Source organism: Polyodon spathula, chromosome 12 (assembly GCF_017654505.1).
Source record: "Polyodon spathula isolate WHYD16114869_AA chromosome 12, ASM1765450v1, whole genome shotgun sequence".
Classification (NCBI taxonomy): Eukaryota; Metazoa; Chordata; class Actinopteri; order Acipenseriformes; family Polyodontidae; genus Polyodon; species Polyodon spathula.
In genome coordinates this window covers 15,362,841-15,389,874 of record NC_054545.1, presented here as the reverse complement: position 1 = coordinate 15,389,874, position 27,034 = coordinate 15,362,841, and the positions used below count along the sequence as shown (strand labels likewise).

Sequence of the window (27,034 nt, the reverse complement as noted above, 5' to 3'; positions counted from 1 at the left end):
ACTGCATTATATCCCAAGAACTCAAAGTGTTATGTCTATATACCCAACTTAAATCAGATGGCTATGAATATGGAGGCAACATCAGCCGTATTTAACTGTACACCCAGCTGTGGATATATTAAATATCTGGTATCCAATACCTTTACATCTTGCCAGTAGGGTCCACCCCGAGTAAAGAGGAAATAGTTGTACATGTCGTCCTTCTGATGAGAGAAATATGTTTCGGCTGCAATGTTGATCATCCACGGTCGCCCGTCTCCTCGAATACGCAGGTACAGGGAATTGAAACTGGACCAGTCATGGTGCTTCTTACGATCAAAAGCACCCTATTGGGGAAAAAAAAACAACAGTCCACGTTGCACCTCAGATTTACAGAAAAACTATTATTTATTTTGTTTTGAAATACAGCTTGCATCGGTTTGTCTTTTGCATTACAGAAACCCTCTGCGGTATTTAATGCTGTCTCTATTGCAGCAATATATATTTTTAAACAATCCATATTGTTTTTATACTTTTTATTTCACACATCAAATATCAAAACTCAACTCGGGAATGTCTTTCTTAAGCTTTCCTCATGAGCGCAGCCAGGGCAAAGAGAATTCCCTCCGGTAAGCGCTGCACTTAACAAAGAGAATTCCCTCTGGTAAGCACTGCACTTAGCAAAGAGAATTCCCTCTGGTAAGCACTGCACTTAGCAAAGAGAATTCCCTCTGGTAAGCACTGCACTTAGTGCAAATGAGTGGCTAATTGTGGGAACAGAAAACTTCTGTTGATTCAGAACGGGAGTATGATCTAGACCTGGTAAATGTTATTATAAGGGGATATGTCAGTGGTATATCACACTTTACATTTCTGCATATCTCTGGATAACCACATGTTCAATTATAATTAAACTTAGTATTACTATGTAGCAGAAGTTATTGAATATAACAGTTCCTGGGGACTAGAGGGAGTGTCTGTCTGACCCTCCACATATCACACTTACATTTTTTTGCATTACTCTGGAGAACCCTTTATCCAACTGTCATCAAATTCAGTATTAACACTGTGCTAAATAAAGATGGTAGCAAGATTATCCAGTAGCTGGGGATATGTATCCTTTGTGGAGAATGATAACATCAATGTTCGGGTCCAGAAGTCACATCAAGAACTCCTGTACAGTACTTTGCCCTTAAACAACAAAACTGCTCTACTAGCACTCACAAATGGACATGTGAGGGAAGCCCATGTTGTACTTACCAGTAACTGCTTCGATCGTAGTGAGCAGTACCCACTATATCTTGTCTCCCCATCTCTGGGAACCTCAGTGCAGAGGTTCCCATACAGCAGAACGGTAAGGTTGTTTCTACCCATTTTCATATATGCCTCACTCTTCCCTCCAATCTCCCTGTCTGAAGACGCCACCCAATGTGCCAGGCTTTCCGGGCCCCGGAATTCCCAGATCACCCGCGTCTGCTCCAGAATGTGTTCCTTCAAGGGTCTCCCTTCTGGTCCCTCGAAACGATCCAGCATCTCTTTTTTCAGGAGGCCAAAGTGCTTTTTCACACCCTCTACACCCTTGGCAAAGTTCAAGTTAATTCTCTTCCAGGGAGGAATGTTTTCTGGTGGCACACCAGGCCTGCGATAGCGCCGGGTGTGCGCCTGTTCAGGGGGTACCCCATTGGACAGAGGGTACAAGCTTGCTTTAAGGTATGCACGACTGTTTTTAATACACATGAGTCTGTTTGTGACCAAAGCCATTGTCTACAAAAGTAATCCCCCTAGTTTTTTTGCTGGAAAGGGTATTGTTTGTCACAGGAAAGAATCCAGATTTGGTTGTCTTTCTTTAGTCAACTCTGTCCTTGACCAAAAAAAAAGAAGCAAAATTTGAAGCAACACAAAAGCAGCAAATGGAAAAATTACAGCAAAGCATACAAAAAATATTTTCTGATTCACAAACCTTTTCCAAGATTGATTACCTTGAAATTTACAGTAATGGTGGTCTATCGCAGAAAGCATTTGTTCAGCATTAACTGAGGACACTGGTTTAGTACCAATTGCAGTAGTTTACATATTTTTTTATTCACATCTAGCATAATCTGACAATTAAAAAACACAACAAAAAAAGACAACAATGTCATGATCCACTAAATTTATAAGCTGTGTGAATATATTCTGCAATAATAATGAGACTACAGAGAGCAATTTTAGCAATATACAAGCTAGAATGGATCTCTAATGTGACACATGCTACTTGCCCGTGTTGTTTCATACTAAGAGGTTTTGACATTTGCACTGTTGTAACACCAATTAGCTTGTCCTAGCAGAAAACATGTCTGCTTCCAGCATGCTGCATGCACACTTGATGCGACAAAAGTTTCTAGCGATAAAAGGATCCCAAAAAATGACACCGAGGTAAAACTATCACATTTAACAGTGATAGTTTTAGACACTTCTAAATTTGAGCTATTGAACAACTCAAGTGGTTCAGGAGTCGGGAGGGGGCGCTGTCCGTCAGTTGGACCCATAGAGCGGAACATTCGGATAATCTTTTTCTTGCGGACACCATTCTGCGTGCATTTCTTAAACGAAATTCCTTGTCTCACTGGACTAGAATGACCTTTTCCTTGGCTTTATCAGAGTTAATTGTATGACACAAATGGCTCTGCAAAGCACAAACCATTTGCCCAAAATATAATTACACATTTTAATTTCATATTCTACAAATTACTTACGTTCCAAATTAAGGTCACATGGATTTCTCTTGCGAATGAGAAGTGCATCCGGACTCGATCAGTGAAACACACACCACTGAATATTGTACCTTAATAAATATAATCCCTCGTATACTAAACTGCAGATACGCTCGTGTTTTTATATTGTATTATTATAGATACATTGCTGTTACAAGCTGACCCGAACACTGAAATTCTATAAGTGGCCCGTCGTGTTATTCAGTCCGAATGGAAAACGGAGCTACTCGAAATATTCCCCCCACTACAACGAACAGTGCAACGAGTCGGTTGCTAGATTGTTGATTTACGAATAATCTCGAAGTAAACGTACAGTTATATGTGCTAATAAATTGACATTAACAGACCATCATCTGCAATTTGAAACTTCCCCACGCCAGGCTTAAAAAATATTAATACGATTAATACATTAGTCAAACTCTGTAAAATATGCACAGAACATTGGGCCAGCCCCACGCAACAATGACAGGTTTTAGCCTTTAGGTGGTGCTAAAGTAAAGATAATAATTTGACATCTATCTTCTATCTATGCGGACAAATGGGTTCTCGCCAGGCAAGAGGCAATTTCGTAATATCCAATATCCTATCTATATATTATTTATTTATTTTGTAGTGCATTCAGAACAGCAACTTTGGATTTTTATGTTATCTTCACCGACATGGCCACCAGCTGACTTCAGCCTGCAGAAAGAAAACCTGTGACGTCAGTAAAGTAACTTAACGACGCTGGCGCGAAGTTTACGTAGCGGAGTACGCAGGCTCGAGGTATACCACAGCGCCTTTGTGTGGAGCGTAAGGGCAGCTGTGAAAAGGCTTGGATTCTTGAATCTATCCGAATTAATTCAGGCAGGCTGTACGCTCTGCAACGATACAGGTGAAACCATGGCGAAGAAACGGAAAGGACGAGTTGTTATTGATTCTGACTCCGAAGACAGCGCAAGCGACGACAACCTCGACCAGGTAAAGGAACTGACTGCTTTACGATGGTGATTTTTTTTGTAGTATTTATTTTAGGCTGCAAAGGAAGCCGCGGTACAACAGGCCGTCCCAAAAAGCCTCGGGTTTGGCTAGTGATTTTTGGTCCGGAGAGGATGCATTTGCAAGCAAGGTGTCTGCGGTATAAAGCGCCCAAAGGCTGCGCTGTACGTCTTTCCTCCGGTTTATTTTAAAATATTTAAAACGTGAACTATATAAATATTCACGTTTTTGTAGTAAAAGCAACAGTATTTAGGTATGTATGTTACATAAACAATACAACAAAATTAGTCTACCTTGTGATGGCATTCGATTTGCAACTTGCAGAGTGGCGCGTTTTAATATTATTACATTCACTTGATATATAATTTTACAACCTTGTTTTTGCAATGAATAGCATATTTGAAGTTGCTTTACCGTACACGATGATAGTGATAGTATCCAAAATTGAGTGGCATGTGATAATGTCCCACTTTACCAGTTACAGGCACACATACAGTAGCAGCAACATAGAAATATAATTACTTTTGGCTTTTGTTTAACCGGGAACACTATTGCATGACGGTAAGCAGATACTTAAAGAAATACATGTCAGTGTGTCGGTGCAGTTTCTATTACCCGGGTCAATGACCCAGCTGAAGTGAGACACATTCATTATTCAATATTCAGTATTCAGATGGTGATTAAAAGTTGAAGTTAGATGCACACCCGACTATTGAAAAATGGGTTTACCTATGGTGAACGTTTCGTCTTTGCTTCGAGTTTTTTTTTTTTTTTTTTTTTTTTGACAGAATGTGTTCGTCACCACAAACACGTGCATCTGTATAATATGAAATAATAATGATGTTGCTGGTACCCTTGATGATGTTTGATACATTTTCTATAACAGTGCACACATTACTAAACCTGCATTTCGCCACAAAGACTTCCAAAACAAGTAGCTCAGGAATATTTTCACAAATTGCCCTTGTAGAGTTACTTCAAATATTAAATCTGCATTATGCAATGTGTTTTCAGTGAGGTTATAACTGATGTTGTGTAAAGCTGTGGCCATGCCTTTTGAGTTTGAAATCCCTTATGTGATTTAAAGAAAAAAAAAAACAACTTTTTTTTACATTAAAAGTTTTCTAAACAGCCATGTCAAAGGGAAAACAAATCTGAACTGCTTTATTGGTGTTATTGACAGCACCCAGTCTTCCCTTGTTTGTTTTGGATTGATTTATGCTATGCAAATATTTCAAACTGGATTTTTAAAAACTTCAAAATGCATATCATGAGGTTGCAATTATTGTATTGTAATTCAGGGGCGAGAATTGAATGCAGTATTCAAAGTGCAATCTCTTTGGTGCAGTGTGCTCATCATTGCATCCCTTGGTTTTTCCAGTGTACACTACAGCTAGCCTTTTATTTTAATTGCATGTTTGCTTTCTTACTGAACTTCAATGTTTTTACCATTTTTGGTGTCTCATAATAAGCATATACTGTGTCTAGCCTAGTTTGCTGTGGGTCTATGACCTCATTTTAACCAGGTCCTTTCTTTTTAATAATTAGGCGTCTTTGTCGAAGTGTATGGATTTGAAAAGCTTCTGCTGCTGCTTCTACATCTGCTGAAATCTCCAGCCTTTTCAGCAGCAACTTCTTACAATCTGTGTTATGGAAACTATTTGAGCAATATCCAACAGTACCCGTCACTTTGACATGTTACCTGATGGGTGCCATATCTGGGGCAAACCTGTGGCCTTTTTTCTCAAATGATCCGAGGCAGTAATGGCATATTTACAGTCTTACATAAACATGTGCGCTGAATTATTTGGTGACCATGGCATTAACCTGTGGTGCCATACTGAAGTCATGTGACATTGTGTCTGCTTTATAAATACAGTACACCAAATTGTCATTCGTGATTGGTACGCAGTTGTATTCATACTGTTTTCTTAGATAATTTCCATTGGCTGTTTTTAAAAAAGATTAGGGTTGCAAGTTGGTACTGAGTGGTTTTATTTTATTATCAGTTATTTCGGTTGTTTTTGACGTCCAGTTGGTTTTTGGTAAAACCGAAAAAGCAAACTGCATTTGTGCAGCCACGGGAATCGGACGTAGCATTATTAAACACGTTGTTTTGACAAATAAGCTCAATACAGTGTTATTGCATACCAATGTATTATACAATTAGACACAATATAGAAATAATAAAATAACGTATTAAGACATTCAACTTTATTTACTAAAATCATGTCTGAATACAACTGAAATTGTTTAGTCAACATGTTGGCTTCAAAGGAGATGTGTGGCAGTATTTTAAAACAGTTTCTGGTGAGGGAACACTTCTAATTTAAAGTGTCACTTAGATTTATGTCAGCAAAAAAAACTGTAAAGCTAGAACTCAGGACCTAAACTAATTTCAATGCATGTGCTGTAAATTAAGCTACCTTAATAAATAAACCGACCTGCTCACAGGAGCATCCAATTTCAATATAGCTTTCAATGTTTATCTGCAGTATCCCTTTCCATTACAAGTGGTTTACTGTAGAAAATAACCATTTCAAGACTTTAGAAAGGTATGGTACGGCTTACTGTCTATGGACGTTTGTCCTAGTACACAAGCCGAAAGTCACGTTATGTCAGTCAGACCTCAAACAGGTAGAGTGTTCACCGACGCCACGTGTTAAACCTCTGTACATGTTAAACTCATTCAATGCATGGAGGGGTTTGTTTTACTTCAGAGATCCTTAAATTTTGAAAGTATAATCTAACAAAAAAAAGAAAACACGTTCATCAGAGCAGTATTCCACTTAGATTATGCAACCAGGGATGCTTTGTTCTTTTTCACAATGACACCCATTTCTGTTTAACAAATTAATCTATTGATGTAATGAATAGGGGTGTGCTGAAAGTTAAATGCAAAACATGCTGTAGTTTGCCATTAATATTTATTGGTATATACGAGTGTTGCCCGGTATTTCGATAGTCCATACGGTATATCATGATACCATAATCCCATGATAGTTAACATCGGGGTAAAATAATATCAAGTATCGTTATTTTATTTTTTATTTTATTATTATTATTATTATTATTATTATTATTATTATTAATATTATATATTATTATTATAATATATTATTATTATTATTATTTGTTTTTAAAACAAAACTCTGTAATTCTGTGGTTTTAAAAACCATACAAACTCAGTTTACTCACTACTCCGGTTAGCAGAAGTAGAAGTTAGAAAATTAAATTACTCAAGCAGCCCTGGCGAATGCCAACAAAGAAACTTGGTGTGGAATTATTTAGAATTCCGGGCAGATGACAACAATCTGGTTGAAGGCGGACAGCCCAAATCTCTAAAGTGTTTTAAAGAAGTGTAAAACAATGGAAGAAACACAATCAATTTGTTGAAGCATCTTCCAAATCGCCATCCCGATCTCTTTGCTGAAGTTTACGTTTTTAGTTTACTGTTTCTTAAGTTATTTTTGTTTAAGTGGGTTAATACCAGTGCATATTACTTGTATTTAAAAAAATGACAAATAAAACAGGAATGCGGTAAAGGGTGATCAAGATTAGTTTATTTCGTCATTAAAGTGCATTTTCTATAAGCTCAAAAAATACTTGGCAGACATGTGTCGTTAAAATTACTTCATGTCAAATGTTAGCTATGTTTTTATGTTCCTTGCTTATTGTGGCAATCAGTATTTTATGTGTATGTAATGCTGTGAAAGTCCTGCGTTTTGAATTGTATGCATTAGTGGCGGAAAGACCAGGATGAATATTAGTGCTAGCATTAGTTTCCCTGCAGATAACAAGATTAATGTGACGTTTCACCTGCAGAGGAAACCTCTGGACCTTTAGAAGCTTCCGAGTCACACTGCAAAAGTCCGCCACTGCAGACTGCGACTGGTTCAGCATGAAATCAGTAAAAAACACTTGGTTTACTGCAGTCGACAGAGTGGTTGTCTTTTGTCTAATTTACTTTCTTTCTAATATTTAACAACCAAACGAGAATGATGAGCCGAATGGCCTCCTCTTGCTAGTAAAATGCCATCTCCTCTTATTTAAGGTGCACTGGGGCACTGTTTTGACAGAGACGTTTAGCTTGAATACGCTTAAACAGAATTCTGTTATAATAGCAGGTAAGAGGAAGGCATCTACATCAGTAGCCTGTTTGTTTTAGAAATGTAGCATTAAATATGCTTAACTTTTGAATTTTTCACTATTGAGTTGCAAATGTTAGCAGCGTTTTTAGTACTAGCAGAATCAGTTCTTTGCCAGAAATTACTTTTTTTATCCGCTGAACTAATTTTATTAATGGAAGTGGTGATTTTCAAAATGTCTAACACTATACAATTGTAAAAGGACTGCTTCATGGTTAAAATTAAAGAATATGTTTGTTTGTATTCCCTAATGTAACACATTACTGTGTTCATTAAAAAAAAAACAAAAAAAAAACTGTGACTCTGAATCTTCTAAAGGTCCAGTGGTTTCCTCTGCAGGTGAAGTCGCATTAATCCTGTTATCTGCAGGGAAGCTAATATGCTAGCACTAATATCCATTCTGGTCTTTCTGCTGCTTTTTTACTGTACATGAATCGATAAGGCTAGTCTAGTTCAGCATTTATACTCTGTTTACTTGTTTTACTTTCTAAGGGATTTGAACAGTATAGATTCATGGAGGTATTATGTTCATGTTTCCAGAACTGTGCAATTTGTATAGATTTTAACAAAGTGTATTTACTATTTACTGGCATTTGTAATTATTGTTTTAAATATTTTAAAAGATGAATCGGAAAACACAAACAAAGCAGGTTGCATGAGTCTTATTTGACCAAACTCTTATTTCAAGCACTATCAAATTGGACAATAATTTTAATTTTCACACGCAATTTACTGTATAATGATACCTATCCTATTGTGATCCTCGCTTCACTGTGCATTTGGGGTTTATCTTTCTCGAACCTGGTGTTGCAGTATTTCAGATTAGACTAATATTATTGATAAGTTAGTTGTCTGGATGTGTTCGAAGGTTTGTTCGCTAGCCGTGAATTAAAAGGTGGTTAAACTGTTGGAAGTTCGTTAGGTGACATTCATGCACTTATTTTTTTCCTCCTTCTGTTTGCTGCGTCAACTGTTTGAAAGTGTGTGACTACTACAAATCAAACGTTAAATATTGCATGCCAAAACGTGATCTTCAGATTTGTGTAGTGCGTATTACGTAAACAAACACTGTATTCAAATCGCTACCCAATCGTTATAAGTAGTAACGCTATATGGTGCTGCTGCCCTGTATGGGGCAGGGTGTAGTATCGAAAGCACTGGGGAGTACCTTTAGCGGTTGTAGTGCTTCAGTAAAATATGTACTGAATAACTAGTGTACAAGACAGTGTAAGAGAAGTGCTGTGGTAGAATATGTTTGAAACATACAAGATATATGCTAACACTAATTTTTAATTTCAAAACTGAGCAAATGAACTGTTTAACCTGGGAATAATACTGTTTTTTATTACATTTTTGTGGGTTTTTTTACGATATATTTTTCAGATTGGGCTGCATGCTCCATCAGGGTTTCCTGATTGATGACCAATCAATGCTGCCCACAGCTGATAAAACATTTTTATGGCGGTACTCCTGTACAGTCCAGCGCGCAAAGCTATATCACAGTCAATCACCCCTCGCTCTCCATTGTTGTGCACAAGCTTTTACTGAACAGCAGTGATGTTAAAGTAATAAAATCAGTGGGAGGGGGCTGGGCAGAATATCCTGTCTATTTATATTTTCTGTGCCCAATTAATTGATTGCTGTTTTGGAGGCTTAACTGACAGCCCAACCCTAGTTTGGATGTAAATTGTTTCCCTAGATGTTTTTTTAAAAAAAAAGTATACAGGGTACCAATCCAGGTCACAGTGCATGTCACCACAAGTTTTAAACGGGTGGATCTTTTGGAATCTTTATGGTTAAATGATAGCTGAAGGTTTACACAAGCTCTATTTTGTTCCACGCTCTCTTCTGCACTTTTTTTTTTTTTTTTTTTTTGCGCGTGTCAACTCACAAGTGTGTCTCCTGTTAAGCACTTTTGTAATCTCTTGGCTCTTTCTTTCTCTTAGGAGCTGCTGTCGTTGGCAAAGAGGAAGCGGGCTGATTCAGAGGAACAGGAGGAGCCAGCCAGCAAACCATCAGCATCGACAGACTCGGAGACCTCAGACAGTGATGACGAGGTACCGAAGCTTGGCACCTACAGTAAAAATACTTTTTTAAGTGAATATCTTAAGTGCAGTAATTGGTTGTGTTTATTTATTTATTATTTAAAACATAAATCTTGATGTGCATTTTTTTTTATTCTGCTGTAATACCAGTGAACTGTGTATGATTTGTCTTGTCCAGTTGTCTAAAGTGCTTGCTTAAACCAAAAACTGTGACATGGTCTTTACAGTTGGTTCACAGCTGTATTCAATGGTCTCGATGTTCCAATTCAGGTGGTGTGCAGCAAAGAATCATTTTACATTGTTTTAACCAACAATACCATATTATGGCATGCTTTCATAATACCTTAACATTTAGTACACAGTTCCATTAAAGGTGCTGCATAATTGAAAATTAAATATTTTGCTGTTATGTTTTTTTGTAAGCTTGCTGCCCATACACTACTTCATTTTTAAAACCATCAAATACATTTTTCAATGTTTACAAACCATCAGTTACCATTCCTCTTGACATTTTTCCCTGGGGAAATGTGTTTTTATTCACAAGTAATCCATTCTAGTTCTAAATGGAATGGACTCTTCCTTTGCTTCTAGTGGACGGTGGGAGGCACAAAGGCCAAGAAGAAAGTTAAGCCAGGGAAAGGAGGGGAAAAGAAAGGAGCAACCAAGAAACAAGTTCACAAAGCCGCGTCATCTGGCAGTTCAGATGGAGACAGTTCAGCCGAGAGTTCTGCTCCAGAGGAAGGTGAGAGTGACCAAGGGAGAGTGTCCAGGGAGCCTTGGTTTCAGTGCTGTCAATAGTTAAATACCTTGAAAGCTTTTACATGTTTTAGATTTTAAAGATTTGTACTAGGTGATTATGTTTTGTGTTCTGTTTTATATGGTTATTTGTGTATATTGCAAGTCTAAGACCAGCTTGGTTTTTTTCTTCTGCCTGCGTTGGCTTATCTATTGTCTTGTGTTTGCAGGTGAAGTTTCAGACTCTGACAGTAACAGTTCGTCCTCCAGTTCGGACTCTGAGTCCTCCTCGGAGGATGAGGAGTTTCACGATGGCTATGGAGAGGATCTGATGGGAGACGCAGAGGACCGGGAACGTTTGGAACAGATGACTGAGAAAGAAAGGGAGCAGGAGCTGTTCAATAGAATTGAGAAGAGAGAGGTGCTCAAGAGGAGGTGAAGCTGCTGTAAATTACGTTCTGTTGTCTGATAAACCAGAATTATTTGTGAAACGGTTCTGTTGGACTCACAGTCAACTCCTCCTAAAACCAGCTTGGCCCAAGCACTGTCAGACGCATGTCATCTCGGACTTAGCTACCGTGCTGCGGAGTGGATATTAACTACATTGCTGGTCATTCTGTTTTTGCAGTGAAAAAAACCCACAATGCACAAAGAACTGAGAAAATGTTATTGGTATAATATCCAGTAGTTTTACACAATACATACAACGTGTTCACTTTTAATTTGCTTGCTGTCTTTGTAAAGGTTTGCGAAATAATGATTCGGATTGTAATTGCTCTTCACGAATGGTTTGAGCAGATTTTCCTGCGTAATCCGAGATGACCGCTGTCTTATTTGATGCACATCAGACAGTGCTAGTGCCGACCTGGTTTTGGGACTAGTTGGCTGGTATCCTTCTGCGGTACCTACCGGGCATGAAGCATTTTGAATCTAGCATACACAATTGAATATTTACTTTTAAAGCTGCTAATATTTATCTTGCTTGTGAAACACCAAATAGTACAGAGCTTCATGCAGATTAGGTTTGCGCAACCATTTCTTGCTGATGGGCCTTATACATTTGAATCATTTCAATAAATAAACATGTTTTTTGTTAACTATACATTTTGTAATACCATAGAAAACATTGTTAGCCCCAATTATTATGATGAACCGCACGCCCAGTGCTCAGTTCTAGACCAAATGAGTGGGGAATGTGTTCAAGGTAGTCTTTCTGAAGTCTCTGCATTTTTAACCGTGAAGGGTTTTATTTACTTAATCCATACTAGGTTTGAAATAAAAAAGAAACTGAAAACGGCAAAGAAGAAAGAGAAGAAAGAAAAGAAGAAAAAACAGGACGAGGAGCAGCAAGAGAAGAAGAAGGTCTCTCAGATTCAAGACACTCAAGTGGTAAGTAACTTTTGGAGCTTTGCAATGGTTACTGTTAAGGCGACAGTCCACTTTAATTTCATTTGCCAGATGCTTCCAAAAGCCCTGATTTAAGCATTCACCCCTCCCAAACAAAGGAATTAATTAAAACATTCTGTCAGGAATGTTGTGTATATTTAGAAATCTTGTCTCTTGTATCCAAAAATTAATTCTTGCTTGTTTTATACTCAGTTGATACACAATCTAGCTTTTGTATTCGTCATTTGTGCTATTGTACATCAAATGTATAAGTAAATTTTTGTAGAAAGTGCTTTTAGTTGATGCTGTACTGAATAAGCTGATGGAGATCCCAAGGTATTTTATAAAATAAAATAAGAGATGCCCTTGTTGCAGTTTAATCTCTAAGCAACAAAGGATTATAAATAGCACCATAACTTGTGAATTTTTTGCTTTTTTTAAATTATTCATTTTTTAATAAGAAAGGTGTTTGTTTTCAGGTGATGTCACACAATAAAGAGCGGAGATCTAAGCGGGATGAGAAACTGGATAAGAAATCACAAGCCATGGAAGAGTTAAAGGCTGAAAGAGAGAAAAAGAAAAACAGAACAGGTACTTGTTGGTTAGAGCTTTATACAGTGTTTCTTTGTTGCCCATTCTTAAGCATTCAGTAAAAGGGAGCTTAATAGAGGATAACTCAAACTAATATTTGTCATACATCACTTCATGTATGTAAGTGTAATGTTCCACTGTATTCTGATTATTTTGTTTGTCATTTTACAGTAATACATTACACAGTTTAAATCTGTTGCAGGGGTCTGTTTCGTGTTGCATGATATTCTGTTGGGTCATTCCATGTGAAGTCAGATACAAGTTGAAATGTCGCCTAATTGATAAAACAGACTTGCCGTATGTTTGATTAAAAGCTAACCTATAGCATCTGACTTTTTAGTTCCTGAGATAATGGGCCATGTAACACTGGCAGAAAGTGAAACCGTGAACAACTAGTCATTTTAATAACTTTGTTCTAAACCAACCCGAGTTCCAATCACTTTCGAATGATAGATGTAGCAAATATTGCATAATTTCATCACCCCCAGCTCAAATGCTTAACATCCATTAGGCAGGGGGAGTGCCTAGAGAAGAGGGAATTGTGGATGCTATATCTGTGAAACTGTTCTGTCAAAAGAGAATGTAATTTAATTCAAGGTTAAACGACTACTTGCACTACAACCACATAGCTCTGAAATTATGGGTCCTTCGTTTGTTCCATAGACCTGCTGAACGCATCCAGTTAAGTCAAAATCGGAGTAACAAATATCGCCTTATTGTGTTGATTTTTATTGATGTCTTGCTGTCCTTTTGTAGTTGAACTTTTATCAAAGAAGCAGCCGCTTAAAACAAGTGAGGTTTACTCGGATGATGAAGAGGAGGAGGATGACGATAAGTCCAGTGTGAAGAGCGATCGATCCTCAAGGTCATCCTCATCCGATGAGGAAGAAGAGTACGTAACTATAGAAACATGTACACAAATCCTCATAGTAACTGACAAACGGGTTAAGCCAGGAAAGTATAGATCTACAAAGTTTAGTCTTGCACCTTCCTTGGTAAGCAAGGTTTATACTCCATCAAAACAAAGCCAATTAGAAAAAAAAAAATACAATGTTAAAAGTGGATTTCTCAAAGGTGTGGTGGTTAATTTGTGGAGTACATCAGAAGGAAATAAATCTGGCCACTCTTCTAATGGGGAGCTCTTCATGTGAGCTGGTCAGAGAAAGTATGTGTTGCATATCTGTCCATCAGGCTTTCCTGTAAACAACCTGCAGAAAATCTGTTGTTTGTAGGGGAAAGAGTAAGCTTGGGTTTTAGAACTAAAAAAAAAAGTTTAACAGTATTGTGTAAAATTACTTAATCAGCTGTTTCTGTTTTCTTATAGGAAAGAAGAGACCCCGCCTAAATCTCAACCAGTTTCCCTCCCGGATGAGCTGAACAGAATCAGGCTATCCCGTCACAAACTGGAGCGTTGGTGTCACATGCCATTCTTTGCCAAGACGGTAACAGGCTGCTTCGTGAGGATAGGCATTGGAAACAGTAGCAGTAAACCAGTATACAGGGTAAGAAATTCTTACCTTTTTCTTTAAGATCTGACGCATTCTTTTGACAACAAATCGTATCTTGTTTGTTATTTTTGAACTCAACAAACACCTGTGAGCCTTTCGGGACATTAACAAGGACATTTATAGATATTTCTCAGCTCTTAGAGTTGCAGATTTCAAATTAGCTATAACATTTTATAAGTAACTTGAACTCCAACTTTTTAGGAGCTGAGACAATTAAAAACGTCTAATTATTAGTTCAATTAAGTTAGTTAGTTAAGCTAGTTAAGAAATTGAGACCTCAGATGGAATGAAAACCAGAAGACACAAGGTCTCCAGGTCTAGGGATGGGAGCCCTGCCTTAGGTATTTAAAAAAAAAAAAAAAAAAAAAAAAGTTAGGATAAGTTTGAAATACGTTTTAAAACGTGTTCTAAATCAAATTGCCACACGTTCTAGTTTGATAAACAGGAAATTCAACCAAAACCTACAAAGTAGACATGGACCACCATTTCAGTGCTTTAGCTGTGCTGTGTTTTAAACTATTCATGGCTAAATAGATATTTGATCAATTATCTATTAGGGATTCACTATGGAAATGAAATGTAGGCTACATTAGCCTACATTTTAGTAATTTAGGCAAATTGACAATTGCTGCCATGTGACACAGTCAAGACAGGCAGTGCTGTAATTCTCCACTTAGTTTTGGTAGTACTTAGTACTGCGATTAAAGTATTGATTAGGGTTAACTATGTCAAGTTCTTTTTAAGATGAAAGTTTAGTTTTATCAGACAACAGTTTTAAATTGTACTCTGTTTGCTCTATGCCCTTCAGGTGGTTGAGGTGAATGCTTGGGGTGTCCTCAGTTATACAGGGTGTATTTTCTGATTTCAGTAAATGGCCCACGACTGCATGTGGGGACTGGTGTGTGAGGCAGAACTAAAAAGGATAGTGTCATGCCTCAGAAAAGCAGGCTGAACCATTTTTAGATTGTATCTTTTAAATTGAGTTTTATTTAGACCTCCCAATCCTGCCCAAGATACATTTTTATCCCCTGTTGGACTTACATGTTCTCACCAGGGAATATAGTGGAGGTGGCTTCTGTATGTGTGCGCCTATGTCTTGCATTCTTTTAGAGAACTGCTTGTCAATTTGTGATGAAACTTGCTAAGGAGCATCTTTAGTTCAGTGTGTGTAAAGGATGCCTATCAGATGCTTTTTTACGTATACCTAGAGAACCTCATTCACTTTAATAACTTAAAGCGTTTTAGTTTTTTTGGTTTTTTTTTTTTTAAGCAAAGGTTTGGAGTCTTGGTCATTTTTTCATGTTAATTTTGTGTCTACAATTGTGCCAGTGGATGAAAACATGCTGGGTTTTTTTTGTGAAAAGCAAGCATTTAGGCAGAATTTGGTATGACTGAACGAATGGGAGATCTCTACTGCAAGAGATGCTGAACAAGTTAGATACATAATCTGGGTTTCTGCTTCTTAGTAGAGACTGTACTACCAGGAACCTGGTTTGGTTTTACAACACAGTTTTATCTTTACAGGTTGCTGAAATTGTTGATGTTGTAGAAACGGCGAAAGTTTACCAGCTAGGAACCACTAGGACAAATAAAGGTCTACAGTTACGGTAAGACCCATCCTTTAAGTTTTTTTTTTTCCCTTTAAGGGAAAAATGTTTTCAGGTAGAAATGATCTTGTGTTCAATTTCTCTATCTCTGTTTGCCAGGCATGGCAACGATACACGAGTGTTCCGGCTGGAGTTTGTCTCAAACCAGGAATTTACAGAGAATGAGTTCATGAAATGGAAAGAGGCGGTGAGTGACCTGGTTGAAACTTAGAGTTCTTTGGTAAACATTTACTGTGACATCTCGGAAGAAATCGAAATCATATTTATCAGTGTCTCAAAGTATTCTGCATATTTTAAGTATATTTTGGTTGGATGCACTTTCTATAAAACAAGCTAATTTAGTAATCTTACAATTAAAATAAACGACCGAAACGGGTACAAGTTCAGCAAAAAATACTTTTTTTTTTCTAGAAGAGCCAAGAAAACAAGGTAATCTGTATCAACTTAGAGCTAATACACTGTGGTTCTGAGTGGGAGTCTGCTGGCACTTAAATAGTTTTTAAAGAGTAAACGTAACCTGTTGCAGAATATTGAGTCATATTGCTTTGACCGTTTATGGACTGATATAGAAGTTTGTCGATGTTAATTCGTTATGAAGTTCATGCTGTACTCTTTGTACAGGCTGCATTGCCAGTTAAATTAAAACAAAAGAATCTTAGAATGGATAAATGCTTGTATCTACCATTTATTTTTCTTTGTTTCTAAGAACATCAGAGATGGAAATAAGACTTCTATTGCGTAGCAGTTTTATCCATTTCAGGTTTTAATACAAGCTTGGTTAGCCACTGTGTCTTAACTAGGCATCGATCAAACTGCTGTGCTCTGGGGGAGTCTTATTCCCATCCCCGATTACTGTTAGAATCTGACAAAGAATTCAAAGAGGCTATACAAAATTATATGTTTTGTGGATGTTAAAAAAATGAAAGCATTTAACAAGGGTTTTTTAAAAAATTTTTATAATAGCTTGGCATGTAATTTTATCAGAAAAAAGTGTGTACCTATATGTTGTATAAATATTGATACTGGTGGAGAAAATCTGTCAAATCTGAAAGGTACATATAAAATCTTGTTTTTCAGATGATAATCGCAGGAATGCAGGTCCCCAATTTGGATGAAATCACCAAAAAGGAACATGCCATTAAAGAAGCAGTCAATCACAAATTCAATGATAAGGACATTGAAGATGTAAGAGAGTTTAGAGGGGGCTTGGGTTGGGCTAGTGGCCCAGGTGCACTAGCTGCATACCTGACTGTACCCAGATTTTCCTGTTTCTGTTTACTTGTATGGTATGACTTTAGATAAATGAGAAGTCTCTCATCCTTATTCTCCACAGTAGTTCTCCAGCTAAAGAAGACTGTTCCTATTTGTGTGCTGGCTTGTATGCATTGACCCGAGTAGAAATTCAAACGTTTGTGAACTTGTCTCATTTACTTGATACACCAGTGACCTTGACCTTTGAACTAAGATGGCTCGGAGACTTGCAAACATGACTTTTAAATATAAAGAAACTCGCATGCATTGTTTTTTATTTTCTTCTTTGTAGATTGTAAAAGAGAAAGATAGGTTTCGTAAGGGACCTGCAAATTATGCCATGAAGAAAACCCAGCTTCTGAAGGAGAAGGTAAGATGAAAAGGAATGTTGTGGCAAAGGGGTTTGTTAAAACAATGTGCTGTTATTAAAAAAAGAAATAGGAAACATATTGACGGGGGTTTCTGAACCCTCCAGTCTGAGTGTGGTGCAGACAATCAGTTGAACTCTGTCGTAACATGGTTGCTGCACTGAGGTTCTGAGGTTTCTGCTGTATCTGCTTTCCACAGTTATTGTCTTTGTTTGGTATGCAGCAGTATTCCTCTAATTTTATGTACATTCTAGTACCAGTGTTTTACAGTGTACTCTTTCACTGTGGCATTGTTTTAACCTCTGGACACAATCGGTGATACAGACCATGCTGTTTGACTTGGTGTCTTTATAGATGCTACATGGCTGTAATCGACATTTCTGTCATTGAAGTATGTAGTGTGTATTTGTCTTTTTAATCCTATAAACACTGGTTTTATTTTTGGATTGAATGGCTATATTTTAGCCCCCCCCCCCCCCCCCCCCCCCCAAAAAAAAAAAAATGTACACAAGAAAAGGTTGTTCCCCATTTCACGTCTTTTTAAATACTGACATTACTGAAGTCCATGTATTTCAGGTAAATATATAGGGAAGACGAATATATTTTTCAATTCAACCACAAAAGTGTAGACCACATTTTTTATGTACTTTTTTCTTTTTGACACCAAGTTTCTCTTGCCTTGCCCACCCTGAAATATTGAATGTGTTTACATGCAAAAATGTGATGCGCAATAGTTTTTAAAAGTACAGGGTGATTAGAAAGTAAGTTTACCACATCAATGATTTTGTGCGTCTAAACTTTCTAAACACCCTTATAAATATAATATCAGTAAAGAAATAATTTAGTCATCGCTTGCTTTACCAGTATCATAACCACTTTCTCTGATAGATCTGGATCATGTGTTTATACACCTTGGATAAATGTGGGCCTTAGCCATTTCAATGATCTTTCTTAACAATGGGATTGCTGAAACCCAGAACAGGGTGCATGTCTAGTGTGAGTTTCTAACTATGTCTTAATTTAAGAAACTACAATTCATTGAAATTGTGTTTGTCTTTAGGCCATGGCAGAAGAGTCTGCAGATTCTGAAAAAGTGAAGCGGATTCAGAATGAGCTGGAAGAGCTGGAGGAGAGAGCAGAGGCCCTGGACAGGCAGAGAACCAAAAATATATCTGCCATCAGGTCAGAGGAGCTTTTTCTTACTGTATCTCAAAGGATCAAAAGTGAATTTCAAGAATTCAAACATTAAGTAGCAATGTAATGAATTTGTCATTTAGCAGACACTTTTATCCAATGCAATTTGGAGACTAGGGGGTGAAGTATGCATCAACAACTGCTTCTGCAGAGTCACTTACAACAGGACCTCCGTTTTACGTCTCATCCGAAGGATGGGTAATTTTTGATTTTTGTTGTTGGAATCGAAGGGCAAGTGGAGCAAGTGCTAATTGCAGAATTGTTCTTAATCAGGTGAAATCTTTTTGGTATTTGCTTGCATTGGTGTTTCACTATTTTTAAGAAGTGCCACCAAGGATACATTGACAACAGCTACTGTAGTCACAATGTCTGACTTGGCAATTTGACAGCTTTTTCACCAACACCCACCCCTCGTTTTATAGCGCCCTTCACTATACTGCGGATTGGGATATATCGCAGTCCTGGAGATAGCGCCCCATTTTTACTGTAACTGCGTATGTCTTGGTTGCAGTATACATAAGCACTTGGAATATACAGATGATCCACGACTTACGACACTTCGATTTACGATGCACGGCACTTAAGACTCTTTTGCATTATTACCCTGCTTCGACTTTTGAAATCGATACTGCATTTACGACACGGCAAGACCTAAGCCATGCGTTCTGTGCGCATGCTCGGTGTCCGAACTGCAGTACCTGTCGTGGTCGTCCCTGACTTAGTTTAGCGTAAAAAAAATAAAAAATAAATTATGCATGTAACTTTTATTTATTTATTTATTTGCCGTTAAGTAACGAAACCTAAGCTGTGAACTCATGTTGAGGGGCTTAAATTAAGGCGACCGTATTTCCTGCTAGGAGTACCTCATACACACGCTGAATACGTCATTGAAAAGCCCCTTGTCTGTACTTTTAAACAAGCCAGGTAGTTGTCTGAGTAATATGCACGTAACCACTGGGATGAGTGTAAAGAGTTAAGTAAATATTTGCATGAGTACAATATAACTGGTCATTTCTGTAAAACTGTATTATCTGTCTGATCAGGAACGTAACTCCAATTTATAACATTGTTCCTGTGGGAAAATGTGCTTCGACTTAAAACGCGACTTCCAGGAATAAATTGTGTCAAGTACGAGGACTGCCTGTATAAAACAATTAAAACAAAGCATGAATACAGTACTGTTATCATATACACATACATTGCACAGTAACACAAAGCAAATTAAATATCTACTTGCTGAAGCGGTTTTTATTTTAGCCAGAGAGGTGTTCACTCGCGGCAGTAATGCACTAGCAAAAGTCACAAGGCAGTGATGTCGGCTCCCTAGCAGCAAGCTTCCTATGTTGGGAATGGATTCTTTCAATGCAGAAGGTTTGTACATTTGAGAAGAGAGGAAGACTCATGAAATCAGTTGGATACTGAATTTGATGAGAAGGAATTGCCCTCTGCTGTACAAATTAAGACGGTGTGCTGCTTTTTATATGAAAAATGAGAAAAGCAGGTTGTGTAAAGGATTTATACTGGATCCTGACACCCCTGATAAAATAAGGGAGTGGTTGTACAGTATATATTTGTTAGCCTATTTGGCTTTCTATCGGTCTCTCGCTATATTGCGGCCCTTGATATACAGTATAGCGGATTTATATTGAACCCTGACACCAGTGATATATCGAGTGGTGGTGTATTTAATTGCACTTGTTTTCATGATGTGTGAGAGTTTTGAATATCAAAAGGTTTCACGCTGTGTGCAATAGTTCCAAAAGACCATTTTTGAAGGCGATCAAACAGACTAGAGGGTTGACCACATTTGATGTATTGGGTCCTAACTGACCCAGAGACTTGTAGTTTACTTCATTACTAGGGCCCTGTGAAATTCATGGAAGAATTTAAAACACGACTAGCCTGCAATTCAGTCCTAAACCTCCAGATGTCAGTGTAGCCACTCCAGCTAAACTGATCGAAAGAATAAGGAATCAACACATTACATTCTGAACAATTGGAAAATACCCCCTAATTACGAGGGACTATTCTGCCATTCAAGAAATTGATGTGTTTATAAAAAAAAAAAAAAAAAAAAAAGCTACCTTGGAGACTTACTGTTTTAGAAAAAATGGATGCACCAACAAAATCAAAAAGCATGTCTTTGGGAGATTGCACGTAGCAGTATCCACCTGGAGTCTTCACTCTTCCTGATAGCAATGCACGGTAAGGGACTAGTGGATCTTGTACAGTTGTATACAAACGATAGTGGAATTTCTTTGACTGAATTTTGGGGAAATGCAGAGTAACTATTTCCCAGTTTAGAAAGAAAAGCTAAAAGATATTTGTCAGCTGTTACCAATTCTATGGATGCTGAAAGATTCTTCATATGGATACATTTTCACAGAGCAGCATAAATCCACAAAAGAATACCCCTTCTGAACCAGATAGCAAGGAAATGTAATTAATTTTAACAAATGATTTGCATAAAAGTGTACTGGTAAATTAAAACCTAGAAAGGTATTTGTACTTGTTCTCCTGAAATATTGGAAAAAAACATCCTTTTAAAATCCTGTTATAGGTATTCACAGGGATGTAAGGGTTAAATAAATGTCAATCGCTATCTACAGCGTTCTCTTTATTAATTTGCTAATGCGTACTTTTGTAGTAAAGGGAGAAGCAATTCAGATAGTTAATGTGGTGGGATGATTGTTTAATGATTGCTCGTTGCTTAGCTTACTGTGGAGGCTGTATTGACATTGTATGGTTAAAGGACTAAAAAAAAGCTGCGAAACACAGGTCCCTAGTCACAGCAAGGACATATTTAATGATTTCTGACTGCAATATAAAAAATATTTGTTTATGTAAATTCCCACAATATAATGTGGTGTTTTGTTTTGTGGGTGCTTATACTGCTGTCAATGCAAACGATAGGGCAGGTTTGTGTGTTTTGAATCAATTTTGTAATGCTTGCAGGTTGCTTTTGCTGGTTGGAATAGAACTGAGTATCCACAGATGCAATGTGTCAGTTCCCTTATTGGCACTATTCATGGTACCTAGTCAGAGAACATGTGTGCCAGAGCATTGATTCTGATAGATCAATCTAAATTTTGCAATGTATTTAAAATCCTAAATACTGTTTTGTTTTCCAGTTACATTAACCAAAGAAACAGAAGTTGGAACATTGTTGAGTCTGAGAAGGCACTTGTGGTAATTAAGCATTTTAGTTTCATGAAAAACTAAAGGGTTAGCATTGTGTTTTGAGGTGGGTTGTGGGTATTGTTGGAAGCAGTTACAAACCCATGCTGCTTTTGCTTTGCAGTTCAGCTAGCAATTTAAAAGTTCAGGCGTGAGCCCAGGCTGCGTCTAGTTGTTTGCAACAATGACAATACACTGAAAACTGTCATATCTATCATCATTGTTTGTTATATTTGGTTAAAATAATATTATAAAAGCCATTAATTGCCATTGCCCACTAAAATATTTTGAATTTTGTAAATGGCATCTGACAGACATTTTCCCCATGCACACAGCAGAGGGAAAAAAACATTTATTACTTGCACCTTTTTTCTTAATCGGTTTTATTTATTTATTTATTTATTTATTTATTTTACTTTTGCAGCTTGAGGGGCAAAATGCAAAGAACCAACAGATGGATCCCTTCACAAGACGTCAGTGCAAACCCACCATGGTGTCCAATGTACGTATTTACCTTTTTATATTTGATTTATTTCCTGCAGTTCAGAAACACAATCAGAATTCAGAAGTAAAACTAAGTTGAAAGAAACCAAGTCATATAAGACAAACAATTTTGGCTAGTGCTTTCGGTGTACACCGAAGAAGGTACCACTCAGATTTAACAAGATGAAAACAAGGCTCCTAGTGAGCTCCGGCAGATGCCTGCAGGCTGGCCTTTGTCCTCCAGAGCCCGATAGCTTGCTGACGTCTGCTCTCGAGTTCCTGGGTGTAAAATAGGAAGCTGGCTTGGCCATGGGATCGGAGGACGCCCCCTGAACCTTCAGTTCTCCTGAGTTGTGTGTGGAATTGCTGCAGTGATAATTGGAGATTCTAAATTGGGGAGAAAATCGGGAGGTTAAAAAAAAATAAAAATAATTCTAAAATGCAGTGAAGTGATTTTTTTTTTTTTTTTGTTGCATGTTCAAAAATGAACTTTTTACATTTTGTAGATTTTAGAATTGTGCCTCAATTGATGACACCTGTACATTAAACAGAAGCCTCTGTATATTTTCTTTATTTGCAGGCCAGAGATCCTTCTGTTCATGCTGCAATCCTTGCTCATCTGAACCAGAAATATGGCTCTGATTCCACACCAGACAACCCTCAAGAAACAAGTAAAATGGTAGGTAGCTTATAACCGTAGTTAATGTGTTTTGAAATGCCAGCGAAACTAAACACATTTGAGTTAAAATTACTGAATCGAATGTCAGGGTTTGATTAGCGTTATGATGACCAAGACTTTGTAAGAATGAAAGGACTGAGTGTTGTGGTTTCAGATGCCAAGGGCTTGATTTTGTATAAACACGGTAAAATGTGAGCCGGGTGCTGGCGGAATTAATGAAAACGTGTTCCACAAGTTTTCGCACATCTTTTATTTATTTATTTATTTATTTTTTTAAATTAACAGAAAATTGTTTGGAGAAAGTCTCGCTTGCTCCCTCACTCCTTCACTACTTGCTGTTCCCTTTTTGTAATGGGATCGACAGTGCCTGCATTTCAAATAAACATTTTACTTGGTTAGTTTGAGAGGTAGTCAACCCAGTCTGCACTGTCATTGAAATCGCTCAACGCCAAGATGCAAGTGAGGCCCGACAGTTATGCCGACCACTTGCAGTAATGCAGACGGAAAAGGACGGGGCAAAGTATGTCACTAAAACTTGTTTTGCCTCATCATCAAAATTGGGCCTCAAGTCTTAATTCTATAAAATGAGACACAGTTCAAGTTTCTAGATTAAATCTGTCCACAGATCATGAAATTAAGGATGTGGTGAAATTACTCCCCCCCCCCGGGGGGCGATGGGGACAACTTGAAAGGATCATTTATGTTGTAATTATTACATTGCAGTTTGTATATGTTACAAATGTAGAATCATTGGTTATTTTATGTGCAGGTTATTTTAAGGTGGTAGGGAAATTCTTGAACTTTGGTTTTAAATGATGAAATTAATAATTCGAAAGCTATGTTAAATGTATCTTCAAACTTTTTTTGCCATTTGCTTTGTGATATTTGTTATGTGTTGCCTGATACTCCTTCAGGGTCTCGGTTGTAAGGATAAAGACGTTGCCAAAACCAATAGTGACCTATCTGAGGATCTTTTCAAAGTTCACGATTTTGATGTCAAGATTGACCTTCAGGTTCCAAACACAGGTGAGAAGGGATCTGGTTTAAAACTCACATTTTTTGTTGTTTTTCTTTATCTTTAAGTTTTCAATTTGGTTTGTGTAGTTCTAATGATACACCGGGGTTAAATGAAGTAGACAGTATTGTGGTGGACGTCCTTGTATTTTATATTTAGTCTTCATTGCTCCACATACTAGGTGGCGCTTTGGTGAATGCACGTTTACTTACTGTATGGAGAAGTATAAGTATGACTTTAAATAAAGGTGAAGATATAATGGGGGTGATGCATTGTAGTTGAACACATTATGTAAAAAAAAATATATTGAAATGCATGTAATAGTTTACAAAGAAGGTTTAAATGTTTCCTCAATGGGAAAAAAATGTAGAGCCTTATTCAAAAGCCTACTTTTTTTTTGCATACTCCTTGTTTTAAATTAGAAGTTCTTAGGGGTACTCATTTTGTAGTCAATTTATTTGTTTTAATATAAACAAGTCCTGTTTATTGTATTTTTCCCTCCATAGAAGCTAAATCCTTGTCAGTGAGTTCCAACATCCCACCAGTAAAGCATGGTGCACCCAGGAGGTCACTCAATTTGGAGGATTACAAGAAGAGGAGGGGGCTGATCTGAGCCTGGACAGTCTGCAGTTTACCTTGCATGTGTCGGTCATTGGGCTAGGACCTCAGTCATACATTATGAACTACATCATGGACTTTGTCCACCTGGGAGAGAACAGACTCTTGTTGATGTAAAGGATACACCTGTGCTTTTTTATTTTTTTAATATATAAAAAAGTCTATTTGCATACTGTGCAGAGTTGCACTTTTTTCCTTTTTTTTTTTTTTTTTTTTTTTGGTCCTTGCATTGTTTCTGTATTGCATAACACAGTACATCAAAATGGACTAATGAAACACCTCCAGCTTCACAGAAGAAAAGGTTTAACCAAGAACCTATTTTAAATGGAAGTCAAGAGGTCTAACTTAGAATGTGATAGGTATGTTTTTATGTGTCAATTCTTTGTTGGTTTCTTGCCTACAGCACCTCCTTGCTGTAAAAAAAAAAAAAAAAAAAAAAAAAAAAAAAAAAAAAAAAAAAAACGAAAACCTACATTATGGATACTAGATGTCAATTGTAGCACCCAACAGAAGTGCTTGAACATCCTGATTTGTAGTTGAGACCTGTGTCTTAGAGGTCCTAAGGGTATCCTGTAGTGGAGTGGTACTTGCGTGTGACTGTTCCAGTCCTTTTCAATCCAGGACCTTGTTCTAACCAGGTCTTTTAAACACTTCATTGAAGTCCGAAGTCTCTGGGCAACTTCAGCTCTGTATTTAAGGTCATGGTTGGAACAAGATCCTGGACTGTTTCAAGAGTCGCAAGTGAATACCACTGCTCCAGTCATTTCTACATTCAGAAACAATTTTTAGAAGTAGTGCTGTACAGTGATGGTCCCCTTTTTTTATATATAAAATAAATGAAAATTGAATGTTCGAGAGTTGTATATTTACATGTGAATTAAGATATACCTCCATACACTAGTTCATTTACTTGTAGGTGTGACATACCTTGTAAATATGCAATTCTGATGGGTGCTACTCAATAATAAAAAATACTTTTTCATAACATTTGTTTTGTTGCTTTATCACTACTTTATAAAGGGTTTTTTCAAAAAAAAAGTTTATATAGCTTTTACATCAGAACTAGGTCAATTAACAAATCCCAAAAAGCATATTTATATAAAGGTTGATGTTTAAATTAACGTCCTTTAGCATGGCAAAACAGCATATGTATCCTTAAGGATATGACCGTACATGTTGCTACCCGCCCATCACGTGGTCGTGATCTTTTAAAAGGAGCTGTCATTCCATGTTATGCAGTCATTAGGTATACCCTGCAACAGTGTAGGGCACAAATGGAACACTTCTATGAAATTTTAAAGAATGCTGCACCTGCACTGCAGGAATATTAAGAGTATCCCAGGTTTTTGAGTACAATTCTAATATATAGTAGGATCCAGACATTGTTGTTTTGATGTATTTTATGTACAACTTAGATTATTTGTTATACATAATTATGCATTAATGTGTCATTGCGATGTTAAAAAAAAAAAAAAAAAAAATTGTCTGAGAAATGTTTCTACTGTAAGAGGCCTAATTAAGTAACCAGAAATCCATACAACCTCAGCTAAGTTTTGTGGCTGCGGTAAAACTAGTAAAAATGATAAAACTGCATCTGCCATCTAGCCTGTTTCTTCAATGGCTTGCATTTTAGCACCTCTCTGCATTAATCATCTACTGCAGGCCTTACTGTTGCTTGTACTAGTGACTTAATATAGTAACGAATTGTGTGTAGTTTGAGAGTTCTTGTCATGTGAGGGAGAATTTGAGAAGTGAAATCTTCACTTTCAGCAGAAGAGATACTTTCCTCAATTTGTGAAATTGGAAATGCCCAAGATTTGAAAATAATCCCGCCCTGTTACCGAAGATTACATAGATGTACAATACAGAATGCTGTTATCACCCACTGCCTTCATTTATTAACCCATGTGTGCTGACACACTCTCTCTCTGGGTTTTGCCCCACTTAAGGTTTCATCACAGTGGTGAATTATTTGTTATCCAATTATGTATTCTTCAGGTTTCCACACTGGCATCCTCCCAGCCTGTATGGATAGTTGAAGTCTTACTGTACCTGCAATTCTGCTGCAGCATTTCTTGCATTGTTGTTGGCAACACAGGGCCAGCATGGTGACTAATATTCAAACAGATGAAGAAATTCAGAATGATTGGTGTTCGTGGTTTTGATGCCCAATCTATTCATCTCAGGAACTTTTTAAATATCATGATATCCCTGAATAGATAATGGTCTCCTACTCTCTTTATATATATAAATATGGACAGATTTCAATATATAGCGACGCTCTAAAGTATGATTCTCATTAAATTAACGATTTATTTAAAATTTATGAAACTACATTAAAATGGCAATATGTTAAATGCCACAAATGTTTTTATTGTGTTTGAGTTATGATAATCCGTTGTAGGCAAATTGTTCATCAATCATCCCTAGTAGTTTCTGTAACATGCTTTTTGCTGGAGTCGGGTGGAAGCCTTCAGCTATTAAAGTTGTTTGGGGCATTATCTGTGTTTGCTCCTAGA

At 37.2% G+C, this 27,034-nt stretch overlaps 2 protein-coding genes across 5 annotated transcripts in view; one reads left to right on the top strand and one right to left on the bottom strand.

The window, feature by feature from the left end:
• LOC121324235 (complex I intermediate-associated protein 30, mitochondrial-like) overlaps nucleotides 1-4,190 on the bottom strand; it is a 6,027-nt gene extending 1,837 nt beyond the window's left edge. For 2 of the 4 annotated variants that reach the window (XM_041265899.1, XM_041265902.1), the window contains exons 1-3: nucleotides 2,715-3,390; nucleotides 1,240-1,840; nucleotides 141-326 (exon numbers count right to left, since the gene is read on the bottom strand). In XM_041265899.1, the coding sequence (XP_041121833.1) occupies nucleotides 141-326; nucleotides 1,240-1,740 (687 nt within the window). In that variant the 5' untranslated portion in view covers nucleotides 1,741-1,840; nucleotides 2,715-3,390. Of the gene's footprint in view, nucleotides 1-140; nucleotides 327-1,239; nucleotides 1,841-2,714; nucleotides 3,391-4,124 lie in introns of those variants that run through there. The other 2 variants (XM_041265901.1, XM_041265900.1) reach the window with 2 other exon arrangements.
• LOC121324234 (RNA polymerase-associated protein RTF1 homolog) lies at nucleotides 3,515-27,034 on the top strand. The gene is made up of 18 exons (XM_041265898.1): nucleotides 3,515-3,692; nucleotides 9,805-9,915; nucleotides 10,495-10,645; nucleotides 10,869-11,073; nucleotides 11,907-12,027; nucleotides 12,504-12,615; nucleotides 13,372-13,507; nucleotides 13,940-14,117; nucleotides 15,648-15,730; nucleotides 15,830-15,917; nucleotides 16,808-16,915; nucleotides 17,274-17,351; nucleotides 18,410-18,531; nucleotides 21,675-21,732; nucleotides 22,145-22,222; nucleotides 22,784-22,882; nucleotides 23,797-23,908; nucleotides 24,404-27,034. The coding sequence occupies exons 1-18, from the start codon at nucleotides 3,615-3,617 to the stop codon at nucleotides 24,508-24,510; spliced, it is 2,025 nt and encodes a 674-aa protein (XP_041121832.1). The 5' UTR covers nucleotides 3,515-3,614; the 3' UTR covers nucleotides 24,511-27,034.